General features: G+C 44.0%; 1 protein-coding gene across 1 annotated transcript in view; it reads right to left on the reverse strand.

The window, feature by feature from the left end:
* LOC146796142 (SCO-spondin-like) overlaps positions 1-15,772 on the reverse strand; it is a 1,481,201-nt gene that overhangs the window by 725,490 nt on the left and 739,939 nt on the right. The window contains exon 80 of the mRNA XM_085631266.1: positions 8,589-8,759. Within this exon, the coding sequence (XP_085487392.1) occupies positions 8,589-8,759 (171 nt within the window). The remainder of the gene's footprint in view (positions 1-8,588; positions 8,760-15,772) is intronic.

Consider the following 15,772-nt stretch of genomic DNA (forward strand, 5'->3'; position numbering starts at 1 on the left):
GGCAATCGCCTCAGAGGCCATCCAATATCTCAGAAGAAGGGGTCCCGGACATGACCAGCACAGAGTTAGTGGCCCCGGATGCACTGCGGCCGGCACTGGCACCCAGCCACAGGACGGTGACTTGCGGTGCAGTCAGGTGGGCCATGCGACCTGAGCGGGCCCTCATCAATGTCTGAAGTGTATGTTGCAGAGGTTGCGGGGGACAGTGGAAGATGTCCTCCAGGGCATGATGCAGAAGGTCTGAAGGTATCCGAAGCAGCAAATGATGGAGTGGAAAGTGACAGCCTTGTCTTCACCACCAATTCTGTATCAGCCACATGAGGATGAAAACTAGCCCCTAGTCCATATACTCAGACGCCACCAATGTACGACCAGTGGCACTGGTGCTGAGAGGGGATGCAGTCTGCGATGATGCCGGTACACTGATATGACCTCCGCCATTGCTAAATCAAGACTCTGTGACCTACTGGATCGCAGTGTAGGCTGGAGGCAGCAGTCAGCAGTAGCCCACACCCACCTGTCATTGGCTCGTGATGCACAGAGTTAGTGACACCAGGGCATTTGTCGGTAGTGTTCGATCACCTCCATAACAATGATCCTATTCTCTTCAGGCTGCAACCCGTCATCCTCTTATTCCTCTCCTTGCGTGTGATGATATGTATTCTGGCTTTGAATAATCGATGTTCAGTTCCAATTCTGTGACCTACTCGTGCGCAGCGTAGGCCGAGGGCAGTAGACCGCGTAGGCCCATAGACACGTGTGGTTGGAATGCTATGCACAGACTTGGTGGCACCACATCGAAGGGAGTATAGTGACATTTACTCTGCCTTAAATAATGTTCACTGCCATGGTGTAATCAAGACTCGGTTCCAAATGTGTGACCTACTTAACCGTGGTGTAGGCCAGAGTCGGCAATACAGTACGTCAACGAGAAAGGAGTAAAGCGGGCCTGTGTCGTGGAGGCCATGATTGTCTGAGAGGCTGCCAAGGTCGCGGGCCTTGGGCTTGGAGCTTGCACAGGCACGTGGTGGGCCCTCCTTGACACACTCCAGTGTCGGAAGGTGATCAGTGTGGCCTGGCTGCGCAGGGGCAGGCCTGATGGGTTCGGGGTCCAGCGGGCCGTGATACGGCAGGCGCACAGGATCGCAGGCAACTCCGCTCATGAGGACGGCGTCGGCCTTGTGGCATGGTGAGAGGTGCCACCCTGGCAGAGACGTTGGGCTGTCCGGAATTGGACCTTACCCAGGGCTACGTGCTTTTTATTCACACCCCAATGCTGGCCTGGCATACACCGGGCCGTCCAATGCAGCTCACACTTACGGGGGGGACATAACAGGTAACATTTCCGCGAACTCCCCCACTGGCTGGGGTGACATGGTTGCGTCTACTGTCCACTACACTCCATACACCAGAGGTGTATGTCGCCATGGATATGGGTGTGTTTGGCATACTGCGGTCTGTCCAGCACATCTCCGCCACTCTTGGCATTGTGCACTTTCCCAATCATGGTTCTCCTGCATCCTTCACACATGCCTGGTTGCCACCTCTCCCCACATTTGGCTAGTGTGTGGCTGAGGTGCCATGCCGTTGATGGCTCATGTTCATGGCTTGCCCAGGTTACCATTGTGAGTTGTTCTGTTGTGTCTGGTGGGTGGGCATGTTGTTTTGCATGTTGGTTGTGATTTTGTCACATGTGCATTGCCAGAGTTGTGAGTTGCATGGTTGTGGAGTTCAGGTGAGTGGGGTGTTCATTTGGAACTTGCCAAGGGGCTGTGCATTTCCCTTGCTGCCATTCTGGGTACGCGGGTTGCTTATGGACTGTCGGAGGATGAAGGAATCATGCACACTGGCTGGGTATTTGGAGGTGACATTGGTGGAGGTTCTACGGTGTTCGGATGTTGCCTGCACATTGATGTGAGACTTGTGCTTTCTGTTGCGGTGATTGTGTGCTGTGTCACCAGGAGGCACAGGTAGGACATATGTGCTGTGGATTGCCCCCAACACGTGCGTGTATCCAGCTATGGTGTATGGTCCTTGCTTGGTCTTCAGCGGATCCTGCACATTGTCTTGGACGTATAGGGACTGGGGTGCCAGGCTGATGGTGATGTCCAGGACAGGTGTAAGGGACTTGGATGTGGCTGGCTGTGAGACTCCTTTGACTCTGGTGGGTGTTGGTTGGGGGTACCAGGGGCCAACAGGTGCAGCACAGCCAGTAGCTTTGTGTGGGGTGGGTTCTTGGTTGTCCGCTGTGTTGATGCCGTCGGCCTGTTGGGCGATGTTGGCCAGGATGCGTACGATGGTTGTCCTTTTGACCCTGTAGTGGGCAATGACATTGTCAGGTGTTGGGTCTGTGAGGCTGGTGCCTTTCCTGGGGGTCCGCTGCCTTTGTCTGCGCAGCCTTTGTGGTGGTCCGGGGGGGGGGTTCTGGTTGGGAGTTGGGGTCCTGGGGTGGTGGCAGTGGGTGTTGTGGCCCTCTTGGGTGTCCGGGCCGCATGACCAGTGGCTCCATGGCATCTGTTGCCCTTCCGATGTGGCTGTGGGCTAGGATCTCTTTTGTGGAGCAGGCTGTTGTCCGCCTTTGCACCAGGTCTGAGCAGGTGTTATTTTCTTGCTGCTAACGTACCTTATCGCCTGTTTTGTGTTCTTATCGCAGTTCTTTCTGGCTGGTCGTTGTGAATGTTGTGGAGTGGTGTTGTTGCAGGTTTTGGCACGGGAACGCCTACTCTGCATCTCATTAGTGATAGTTACGGGGGTCATCTGTGGCAATATTTTTTGCACCTGCTATCGCGGGTATAATGGTGCTGTGGGCTGTTAACACCAGCTTGTGATTGGGGCGGTAAGTTTATCACTACTTTGCCTGCGATAAAGTGACGTTAACTCGGAGATAGCTCCTTGAGACTTTAAATAGTTGGAGAAAGGCTGACCCAAATATGACGCTGGTTGCATTTTCATATAGGATTGCAGGACCATCCATGCGTGGGCCCGCTTGCTTAGGATGACCTTATCCTCAAATAATTAGTGTTGCTTTGCTTCCTTCTTCAAGATTTGCTGGGAGGTGGTAAATGGAAGATTCTGCTGCCAAAGGTCTACCATATTAGTGAACTGTAATGAAGAGTGAAGATATTTGGAGTAGGCAGACTGCGGGTCGTCTTGTAACACATTCCAGAGTGCAGTTTTTATCTCATTATCTCGGTTGCGCCAGACTTTGTACCAGGTTTTTATTGTGAAATATCTTCTGTGCAGCTGTTGCTGTTGTAGCCCAAATTCTAACTGAACCTGCTCCGGTGAGGCATTATGCGGAAGCGAAAATACTTTTTTATATGCTCGCGTTTGGAGTCTATCCAGCGTTGTGGTGTCTTTACCATACTGGACTTCACTTCCGTATGCTAGAGTAGGTCAAAGTTTTGCTTTCATAATGGCAAGTAGTGGGGTGAAAGAGGGACCTTTTAAACTTTTTGATATTGAGCAAAAAGCAAATGTAGGCCATTTCCCTTTTTTTGTATTGCCTCATTCTGTATTTGAAAGGTTAGTCGTTTGTCCAAATGTATCCCTAGATATTTGTAGCTATTCACTATTTCCAGGTTCACATTGCTAAGTTTAAATGATGTTTGTTTATGGATGGCTCAACTTATAATCATAGCATTTGTTTTTGTTCAGTTTATTTCCAGCAAGTTCTTCCTGGCGAAGATCCCTAACTCATCTATCGCTCTTTGGAGGCCCATTCTAGCATGGCTTGCTAGGACTATGTCGTCGGCATAAGATAAATGAGTAATCTGTAAAGTTCCTAAGCAAGGGGGATGCGAGTTGATTTCTTCAAGCCTTGGTTACAAGTCCGCCATGAATACGTTAAATAAGTGAGGTGCTAGGACGTATCCCTGCTTAAGTCCTTCCTTTGTATAACTTTTTCTCGAGAGTCTTGTCCCGTCAGCTATTTTCACTTGCATCCACGTATCCGAGTATAATTCCATTATCGGTTTTAGTATTCTTTCTGGCAGGCCCCACTGTTTTAGCTTATGCCATAGAATGCCTCTATTGACTTGATTGAATGCAGCTTTAAAATCGATGAAACATAAAAACAAGTTCTTTCATTGTCGTAAGCTTTTTTCTGCCATTAGACCTAGGGCGAGTACATTTGGATTGGTACCAGTGCCATGTCGGAAGCCAGACTGGTTGATAGAAATGATTTTATTACTTTCAGGCAAGCTTATTATATCTGCCAGGATTAATGAGGAGTAATACTTCGATTCAGCATCAATTAAAGCTATCAGACAATAGTTGGCAGGGTCAGTTCGATCCTTTGCGTAGCTACGCAGAGTACACTTCAATCTACATTCAACTACTCCTCAAACTGCGTAGCTGATAGCACTGTGTGCTTCTCTGCACTGAACAATAATTGCAAACAGCATCTTGCACACTGCAAGTTATGATAAAATAAGCATTTCTGTCTTTATATGCTAAAATGCATATAGTCATTTCACAAAAGTGAAAATGATAAATTAGGAAGCAGTGAGAGAGGTGATGATTTTGGGATCCTTCCTAACCTAGGGAGAGAACCAAGCAGATGCCATGAAAACAAAAAGCACATCTTCTTGAACGATTCGGCGGTGGTCCCATCCTCTGAGGACCACCCCAAGCACAGTTATTGGCCAAAATACTATCCCAACCAAAGGCCCTGCAAAGCATTATGGGACAAGATTAGCAGTGGGCAGTGAATATTATAGTATCCAATATCAAAATAATTCTACAAAGAGCTGCAGTTCAACTAGTCGTTACTAGATGTCCCTCATGAGTCAAATGCAAAAGCATTGAAATTATTGTTACATCAAGCTGCAGTTCCATTCGTCGTTCTTAGATGTCCCTCATGACACGAGTCAAATGCCAAAGCTTCATGAAAGGGTTTCAATGCTTTTGCATTTGACTCGTGAGGGACATCTAGGAGGAAGGGACCACCACGGAATCGTTCACCAGCATGATATTCTCTTTGTGTTCAAGGCATCTGCTTGGTCATCCCCCTAGGTTAGGGGGGACCCCAAAATCATCACCTCTCTCATTGCCTAATATTTTCATTCACAGTTCACTTTTGTGAATTGGTTATATGCTTTCTAGCATGTAAAATTGTTTTAGCAAAGCATTTGTGGGTATTGTTGCCATTGCTGCTACGCTACGTGTTGTAGCACAGTTTTTGCACTGTGCTATGTGCATTTTGCGTAGTGCGTAGTAGTGCAAACTATGCATGCTCTGTCTGGCAGCGAAGCATAGTACTATGCCCAGGGTTAGTTTAAAGTGCTCACCTCATCAAACAGGCAAGATAGTGGTGCAGCCCAAAAATATGAGTGTCTTGTTTATATATTGCCTGTGGTATGCCGTTCGGGCCTGGGACGCTGTTTACCCTGCTCTTGGCTATAACCTTTACAATTTCATCTTGGGAGTAGTGCGTGAATGGATGATTTATGTTTCCTGAGTCCTTGAGGGTTTTGCTTGTGATATACGATTTATCCTCCTTTGTATTTGTCCCACCGACCTCTCTTATTTGTGCTTGTGCTCTGTAGGTAGCTGGGCTTAACTGCGTGGATGTAGTTTTTTCCTTTGCATGCTCAAAGTATGGGGATACCTGCAATGCGCTCGCTCTCTCATATGTTATCGAGAATGTAGCAGTTAGATGATCTGCCCAGACTTGTTCTGTTACACATGTTATGTTAAGCACGTTTGGCGTTCTTGCCAGGGAATTCACCTGATCCCAAAAAGCTTTGGGGTTAGATCTTCTAGCGTTATACAAATGTTTCGCCCAAAATGTGTCCTGCTGCATTTTGTTATCCTCCCAGATTTGTTTTTTGTATCTCTTTTTAAGTTGTTACCCCTTGTTAGGTGACTCTGTTTGTTACCAGAAATTGAATCATAATCCAATCTTGAATCTTACCAAACTCATTAATGCTAAACTAAAACAGTGGCATAATGGACTACTGAATAACGATAGGTATTGTTATTTATGTGTAAACCTACCCAGATTTCTGTGTTTATACACACTTCCAAAAATAAATAAGGATTCTACCTTTCCACCAGGTTGATCTATTATTTCAGAAAATGGAGGACCAACTGAAAGAATCTCAGAATATGTGGATGTTTTCTGTGACCATTTGTATGTCATTTACCATCTTATATTAGGGACACAAAGCACATTGTGAACTTATTGAATGATGTCACATGGGACTCAGTGATGATCACGCTATATACAAATATATCGCATGATAATGGGATCCAAGCTCTTGCCCATTTTTGAGAAACAGCCCTGTTGAACCATACTAATATGCTGATCACAATGACAAGAATGATATTAGAAAATAATGTTTTCTTGTTTAATGGTGAGTGGTTTCGCCACTTATGCAGTACCGTAGGTATGGGGCCCAAGTGGTTCAAACTGGATTGAGTACATTTATTATTAGGGAATATTCATTGATGATTGTTTTATGATTTGGACAGGGGGTGAGTCTGAGTTAAACACGTTTTTGAGTATTTTAATGGTTGTAATGTGTCTTTCACATTACAGTGCAGTTGTGAATATACCGTACTTTTGAACATAGAACTTTATATTAAGGACAACAAGATTTAAAGCAGAATGTTTCAAAAGAACACTTCTAGTACATTGCTACATGCAACCACTTTACACCCTAAATTCCAAATTAATGCAATACCATTCAGAGAAATGGTTAGAGCAAGGCACAATTGTAGCGAGGACTGTAAATTATTGTAGGCACTCCATGAGCTTTTCTAAGAGAACACAAACTACAAATCAGATGAAGTCGGAGGCCCAATTAAATCACAACAAAACACGTATGGCTAGAAGCTTGATTGAAAGCCTGACGACAAGAGGCTTAATTGGAAGTGTAAAGACTACTAATAAAAGACACAAGGCCATATAATTAATCTACAGACTACTATTTACTGTGTGCTCAAAGACTTTCTTTCTAATATCCACAAACATCTGTCTAACTCTGGACAGAGAGAATGAAGGAGGGGATTAGTGATATGTTAAAACAAAACCCAAATGACCAGCAGACATTCAAAGAATGTTTGTGATACTTTAAATGCTCTGCCATCCATAGAAGACTGCCGTTCTAGGTCCTAATTTGTAAAGTTGTTTTGCTTTTCTTCTGAACAGCCCACCACCCTTTTCGGAGTCACACCTCTCCTACAGAAGACTGTCAAACTGTAAGCCTTGTCAAAGGTCAATACTCTTGATAACTGTTAGATGGCTAACACCATCTTCTCACTCCCATTCCTTGTCAATGTCCCAAGTGGGCATCACAGTATGGCAATGTGCCCTGGATTGACTGAGGTTTTGAACTCTAGCCCGAGGACCATATTGTCCTTCCCCTTTCTCAAACCTGACTACGCTTCTAGTAACTCTGTAAATGCAGTATTATGTTATATGTTGTGTAGTGTGCCAAACTGGAACGAGAAAATATATGTGTATACCTATATTTGGCGAGGTTCCTAGTTTGCATAGCACCTTCATTTGCCTCTTTCCAGTATTTCACCCGAGGGGTTCTGTTCTTCAGGCATGCGAGAGGATCAACAGACTGTGTGTGCCTTTTAATATTCTTACTAGTGCTCACTTTGCTGCCCTGTCACAATTAGTATAGCCCTAGGACCCTGCCTTCCTCTCTTCAGTCACTCATCTGAGCACACAGTACTGCAATGTGTACATTCAGCAGTGCCATGGGACCCTGCCTCCCTCCATGTAGTCACAGACAACAGAACTCAACCCACTCTGCAGTCACTTACCTGAGCAAAGAGTGCTGCCAAGTTCACGTTCAGTAGAACCACAGATTTGTGCCTCGCTCTCTACAACAAATCACCTGAGAATATAGAGGCAAATCTACAAGGCGGCGATAAAAAAGTATCGCTGCTTTTGCGGCCGTTTATCGCTATATTAGCAAGGTCACGCTATCGTGTGAATCCTTGCATTAGCACCCTTTCCCGTAACGCCCACCTTTGCATCTCTAATGAGATGCAAAGTGGCCGTTCCAGCTCAAAATAACTGGAGAAATGTCGCTAACCGACATTTCTCCAATTATCATTGGGCATGCTAACAAGCATAGCGATAAGAAAAGTAGCGCAAACCTTGGTTATCGCTACTTTCCTTACACCTGCTTTTAGTTTGAGTCTGCCCTATCAGCAAGCTATCGCCAAACATTGTGCGATTATCGCTGTATTTCCAGCGATAATCGCACAATTGGCAGCTTGCGCCTGGAATTTTATCGCTTTTAAGAAAAGCGTTGCTAATAGCACGCTATCTCAGCGATAACATTTGGTGATAGCCGGCGATAATTATCCTAGCGCTAAGTGTGCTTAGCGATAATTATCGCCGGTTGTTGCTGATATGTTCCATAGTTCTGCCCTGTTCACTTTCAGTAGAACCCTAGGTCCCTGCCTTCTTCTCTAGTCATTCGCCTATGCACACAGACTAACCCTGTGCCCATGTGGTAAGATCCTATGACTTTGTTTCCCTGTATGTAGACAATCATCTGAGGTCCTGCGCATATTCAGTACCACCCCAAGACTCTATCTGTCTCTCTGCATTCACTCACCTGAACACACAGTGCTGTTTTCATAGCAGGCACGGCTCTGCTTTGACTCTCCGTGGCAGGGTATGCCCCCAAACCGGGCAGGGGGGCTATTGCACTCCCTCAGCCGGATAGACTCTCCAGCACACGTATCACATGGGGTCCATGAACTCCAACTGCTCCAGCTGCCATCCACTGCAAAGACAGAACCCACGGCATTGCAAAATTGTAGACATGAATAAAGAAAGTAGGGGTACTAAACTATAGTAAATTATTTACACTGCAGTCTGTGACAGGTGCCAGTGAGGGAAGCACATATAGGGGATTACATGTCAGAATATCTGTGACAAAAATATTGTCTGACATAAATATTATGCTCTAAATATCATTTACAAAAATATCATCCCATTGGGTGTAGGATTTCCACGATTAACTCCAATGTGGCAATCAATATCCCTGTGCAAATATTAAAAACAAAATATTTTTGACAGAGGATAATTAGGGACCAATTAATAATTTGTCTGAGGGAGGTTTGGCAGTAAGGGTGACAGAGTTATTTACCCCGTTGTCTTGACTGCACCTACCCCCGACAAATTATGAAATGACCGCCAAGCCGGCAGTCATTTCTTAAAGCATTGGCAGGAATCACCTTCATGGCGGTTCCTGTCAATGCTTTTGCAGTTACATCATGGAGACGTATGGCAAACTGTTTCCTCTTTTATTTTTAAAAAGAAAATCTTGGAGTAGGATTTTCTTTTGAAAATAAAAAAGACAATGTTCCCTTCGCCGTGGGAGCCCTCTCCCATGGCGAGGAGACTATTTTGTAGTTTTCACTACCCCTTGGCGCCAGTGTCTTTCTGGCCATGAAGGGCAGTGAAAACTGGCCTCTAATTCCGCCCATCTAAATTAGATGGGGTGAATTACAGGTCAACCTCAGATGACCCTTGCTCTGTTGGGCCACTGGAGGGGTTTAATCATGGCAGAAACGGAGTAATGTCCGCCGTGATTAAACCAAAAGTCCTCCTGCATTAAAATCAGGTGGGTAGACCACATTCAGAAATGTCAAACATACTAGGTTTGGCAATGCTATATCGTCTTTTTGATACACCTGCAAAATAGGTATATGTGGTAGACACCTCTGATGCCTAAATTATATGTATGACGTCTGTTGTCAACACCCATCACTGTTACTATGTGTAAGGAAGTTACAAGAGTCACAGGCGGACCAACGCAATGATAAATTAATATGCCAGTAATACTCAACACCAGGACATATGTCATTCAGATGATAAGCGCCACCTGCTGGAGAAAACGTTAAAGATGTGCAGGGTGATAGGGCCAAATATGCATGCTCTAAGATTCTTCTAATCCATGAACACCTGAAAAATTCTTTCATTCCCTTGCTTTTCAGATTATCCCTGCATAATTTGAATTATGCATGAAAAAAGGCAATTAATTGCTGACCTTTTTGAACTTCTGATTCTTCAGCCTTATAATCCTTGCTTCTTAATATTGAGAATATTTGCAGGAAAAAAGCAGAATCACTAGATCTTTACATTTAACTTTAATATTTTAGATTATATCATTTCTGGTGTAAACATAAACCTGATGTAGCACACAGAAGTTGCTGTTTGCTATGGCCTGCAGTACCGCTTTGTCTGAAACTAAGACCGCACATCAAGGTGGTAGGGAGGGAAACAAGGTCAGTGATGAGAAAGTCAGTCAGGTGAGATGCAGCAAAGTCAAGAATTAAGGATTCTGAGAAGCGTTGTGAAAGCTACAGGGGTAGATGATGGCAAAATGGAAGTAATGGCAATGACTCAACCTGCAGCAGCTGTTGAAGGATGTAGGCACAACTGGCACTAGAGCGGATCTTCACTCCCTCCTTGCTCTCATACCTCTCCTCTTATGTATGCAAAAGAAGCAGCAACAATGTCACTTAGGTAGATGACCCTACCCCCTAATTCAGTCCTAGCTACGACCCTTATAGGGGGCAATCAGGGTAGAGCTAAAAACAGTTCTGTTTGCCCGGTCCTGCCTTGTTAAAAATCACTAACATTGGCATACTAGAATTGTTTCATGTCAGCCAAGGTTTTGAAATCTATTGTGACATCATTCACAGGATGGCCCCTTTAAGCTAATCAAATCAAGTAAAGAGTTACCCACTCATGAGCAAACACAAATGAGAAAGGAAAAATAAGAATTTCTCACTTACAGTTTCATAGGTCTATTCCCGCAGCATGACTGACCTGGTGTAACATGTCCATATCTGATTTTTAGGATTGCTTCTAGGCAAGACCTTTGATTGTACTAAAATGATATGCATTATATACTTGCTTAAAGAGGCTTTCAGCCTGCCCTGCTCATCCATTGGTCTGTTACAGTGACATTCACATTTTCCTGTCACCCATTACAGCATACAGCAATGGGAAATGGGCCAGCCCACTTCAGCCATTGACTTTCTTCACTGTGAGTGACAGCATTTTGCCCTTTCATAAGGAGCATATCAACACACATAGTAGTTCACTTCAGTGCCAAGGACTACTACTGCGATGTGTTTTTTCAAGACCCAAAAATATTTTAGCTTTTAGACATTTTTTGGATTGACGAGAGCACAGCAGCTTCTCCAACAAGAACGTTTTGCAAAGCTAAAGAAAAATAAAATAAACTTTAACAAATCCAAAAGGGTAGCAGCCAATGCAAGACCTTTTAGCTTTGCCAATGCAAAGGGTCTCTATTGAGGTGTCGCACAACAAACAGACATGCTGCAGATTACGAAGAGATAAGAGGGTACAAACTTTGGTTATGGTACTGGAGCCGAATGGAAATATAAAAAATATGGAAAGAATAATATTTGGGCAGTATAAAGCAACAGAGATGGAGTGGATTGGGCTGGTACTTTCAAGGATACCAAAGGTGAACGCTCTATTCTGAGAGCAAGAAATATCCAAAATGAGATACCTCAGGAGCTTTTTGCTGTTTTCCAATATGCCAAGAAACACTCTGTTAGAGAATAAAGGTACACTTTGAGGAGTAGATAGGCAGAGATGGATGTGCACAACTCAGTTTAAAGACTGCCACTGGTGGGCGGGGTGCATGGATGTAATGCAAACCACTGCATAATTTCTATGGTAGGTGCCCACAACATCTGAGGGTCCCTTAATAGTTCAAGGGGGGCCCGTCAACCCATGGCCAATAAATATCCGTAGGATATGGGAGAATAAGGGGCTTCTCTTCACATTCTGCATGGAAGCTCCTTCACTTTGCATTACACTACAAGGAAAGGATTATTCCTTAAGTGGCCACTACAAAGGTCTTTGTGGAAGTGAGAGAGTAACTAAAATAAGGTTATATTTGCATGTCCCTTAAAAAGTAAATGGTGCTGTTCCTTCCATCACTGTGAGCGTTATCTGTTAACAATTTGTTGTAGGTAGTTGTTTGTTCATCTCATGTCTTATGCGCTCCTGTGTGGTTTGTACCCCATATGCTAGGGGAGAAGGAATAGAAGCACAGGTTGGCCCAATCAGGTACAGTAATCAGAGGTGAGGGTGACCAAGTCACATCATAAGCCAGCATAACTCTATCCTCTCATGGAAGGGGGGTTTGTGAAAAACAGACCAACAAATCAGACAGGTATGGCACTCACATGGCCCCTTAGTTTGTTTTTCGGAATTCAACATTGTGATGCTCAGACTACACATATAACACTGCTGGGGATGCATTAACCTACTAAACTGTTTTACCAGTTACTTATCAATAGATTACCCATACATTCTGGGATCCAAATCTTTAATTCACCAAATGTCAGAAGCTATGGCTGCTAGACCTGACAGCCTTGGTGTGGTCTTCCCCCAAATGTGTTGCCTTCACCGCTCCTGTTTTCTGAATACGTTTTTGCTGGATTTGGTACTTTGTGCACTTCACCAGTGCTAACCAGCACTTAAGTGTTTGCGCTCTCTACCTCAAACATGGTAAAACTGACTTACAGCTGATTGGCACATTTCATTTACTTATAAGTCCCTACTATATGGTAATACATGTACCCAGGGCCTGTTAATTAAATTATACTAGAGAGAGAAACTGCCAAATCAGTCTTGCATGCATTTAATTGATTACTTCAGTAAGGCATTGAGAAGTTGGGAGAGAAGCAGTAAAGTGAGTGATTTCAATGGGTTATGTGACCTGCTTTTGAGTGATTTATTACAAAAAACAGTGGTCCCTGGAATAGGGAAAAATATATGTACAATGAATATATAGTCCCAATCAGTACTATATTTTAGCCAATGTCCAGCTGGACAAAGGCAAGTTTAATATGCAGAATAGTTAGAATAGAACACAAATTCGAGTCAAATAACAGCCTGTATCCATGAACTCACATATTAGACAAACAAACAAAGTAAAAAAGGCTCAGGCAGTTTGTGGTTGTTTCTAAAAGGTAATGCAAGAATAGGGAAACAACAATTATAGAGGGGTCACCTTTACACAAATTATATACAGAAATCACTGTGTATAAGGTTGACGGCGTTTCAATCCTTATCTGTAGGATATTGGATCATCATCAGGACTAAGAGATAAAGTGCCTGAAAGCATTTGCCTGTAAATTGCTGCAGTCAAGCCCTATGAATGAGGGCTGGTGTGACCTAGTCCGGATTGCAGGCGGGGCCCATGGACCCTGGAGTAATGGACTCTGTCACGAAGATTTTAAATGGACTTAATCGTCGGCTTCTCAAGGAATGTTGAATTCTTTCAAGGAGAGATTCTGAAGGGGCGGAATAGGTTCCTTCACAGTGGAGGACACGGAGGATGATTCATGACAAATTAATCAGGTATGGCAGCCTAATTAATAGCGCCATTGCATATGGGTCCAAGTCGGCGCGTAATGCGAGGTGGGCCTGATGTGTCGCTCGTTGTGCCTAAATGTTCTGGGCGCAATCCAAGGAGGATTTTGAGTGAGCACATGCTCAGCACTTGCTTTACAGAGTTGCACCAACACCTAATTGACAGCAAACTGACATCACCTAGGGGGCTTGTTTAGGAGGCAGACCTCAGAGTCAGTACTAGATTGTCCAAAAAGGTATCTGGGGGAATCCCCAAAAGAAGAAGGGAGGGGACAAAAATAAAAACAAGGAGTTCTCTATCATTAAAAAGTTGGGGTTTCACTTACAGTATTAATACTTACCATGTTGTTGTAAAGGCACGCAGGGTAAAGGTATTGCTTGGTAAAGGCATTGTGTGGTAAAGGAGGCATGGTAAAGGCATGTGGGGTCCAAGAATGCGTTGTAATGTCGTACAACCCTTCCCAGGGAATAGAGATGGAGTGAAATTGAGAGGGAGACTTTTGCTGGGGTATTGTCACAGGCGAAGTTGAGACCATACCTGTTTGAGACTCACATCCAGATTCAGACAGACCGCAGACCCCTCGGATGGCTCAAGTAAATGAGGAGTGAGAATCCCAACTGTTGGGGTGGTCCATTTCTCTAGAGGGAATAGAATTTAAGGTAAAGCTCTGCCCTAGGACGGACCATTCCAATGTGGATAGTCTATTCAGGTTCATCCACCTTAGTGATGAGAGCTCCCACGAGGCTGGGTAGTTCTCCCTCCTTTCAGCTGGGAGGACTCGTTAGACTTGACAGCCTTAATTTGGACTTCCCCGTAACATTTTGCATTCACCAATCCTGTTTTCTGAATTCTTTTTTGTTGCCTTTAGTATGCTGTGTACTTTACCATTTCTAACCAGTGCTAAAGTATTTGTGCTCTCTCCCTCAAATATGGTACAATTGGTTTACACATGATTGACACATTTAGTTTGCTTGTCCTTTCTTTGTATATGGTACTACTTGTACCTTGGGGCTGTAAATTACATGCTACTAGGGTGTCTGGAGCACTCTTATGCCACCCACTAAAGTAGACTTTGAGAACATGTCACAGGCATGCCACTACAATCTGTAGTTACGTTTTGAACTGCCAATTCTATCTGGCAAAATAAATATTTTGCGAGGCCTAAACCTTCCTTTTGAAAAAATATGTTACCCCTAAGCTAGGCCCTGCTCTAAAAAGCCGATAGGGCAGGGTGCATTGTATTTAAAAAGCACAACTTGTTTTTAAGTTTACATGTCCTTGTAGTGAAAACCTCATAAAGTCATTTTTCACTACTGTAAGGCCTATCTCTCTCATGTGATAAAATTGGGTTATTACCTTTAATAAGTGCTAACGTTTGATTGGGAGCAGGCAGAAATGTCACATTTGGACCCACAGTAATGGTAATTTAAAAACCTCTTCAGTCGTAAATCCAGATTTTAAGTTCAAATTCTGAAAATGCATCTTTTAGAAATTTGTGTGTTCTTCTCCACATGAGCAAATCTTGTTCAGCAGGATCTCTCAGCAAAGGTATCCAGCATTGTGAAGCCCTTGTCAGCAACAGCCTACAACTGTGTCTCGCTGGAGATTTTTGACTTCCGAAAATGTGACAAAGTCCAAAGGTAATAATCTTTGCAACGACCCCATCCAACGGCTTCCCAAAGACAACGCCTTCTCCTGGGGAACCTCTGTATGCTTTGTCTCATTGAATTTTACCTTTTCAGCAGCTTTTCTTTGAAATTTCTTCCAAGTCAAAAGATAAGCGAGGCCAGGCAAAATTCACCTCTTGTATCTGGCACGGTCGGCCTGAACCTTTGACTTTGCCCTGGTTTCAGGCAACCGGATACCCACAGTTGGCTCTTTGATCTTTTAGGCACAAGTCTTTACTAAAAGCTCATGACTCTGGTTCTACTGATTGGACTTCATTAGTTTTGGAGGCATTCTATTTATTACAATTAATCAGATTTTTCTTGTGTTGTGTTAGTGTGCTACATAAATACTTTAAACAGTCCCTTTACGTTAAGCCAGATTACATTTGGCCAAACTACCAGACAGTTAAGCGCAGGTTAATTTAGTGACATTTGTGGTTCACCCTAACAAGGACTGTGGTTGTTTCTTGAGTGGGGTTTCCACCCCCCCAACAATTAACCGGATTTCTTACAATGGCGTTTAAGAAGATCAAGTGTAGAATCTACTACAGCCATGTTTAGGACCCTGAGTGATGTTCAGGGAAGAATCTTAGGGGATGTTTTCCCAAATCCTCACATCACAGAAATGGAGGAGAACACTAGGGGCCATTTCAGATTTTCCTTCTTGAGAAGTTCCACTCACCCTGTATGAGCTGAAGGTGA

The sequence above is a fragment of the Triturus cristatus genome, chromosome 10 (assembly GCF_964204655.1).
Source record: "Triturus cristatus chromosome 10, aTriCri1.1, whole genome shotgun sequence".
Classification (NCBI taxonomy): domain Eukaryota; kingdom Metazoa; phylum Chordata; class Amphibia; order Caudata; family Salamandridae; genus Triturus; species Triturus cristatus.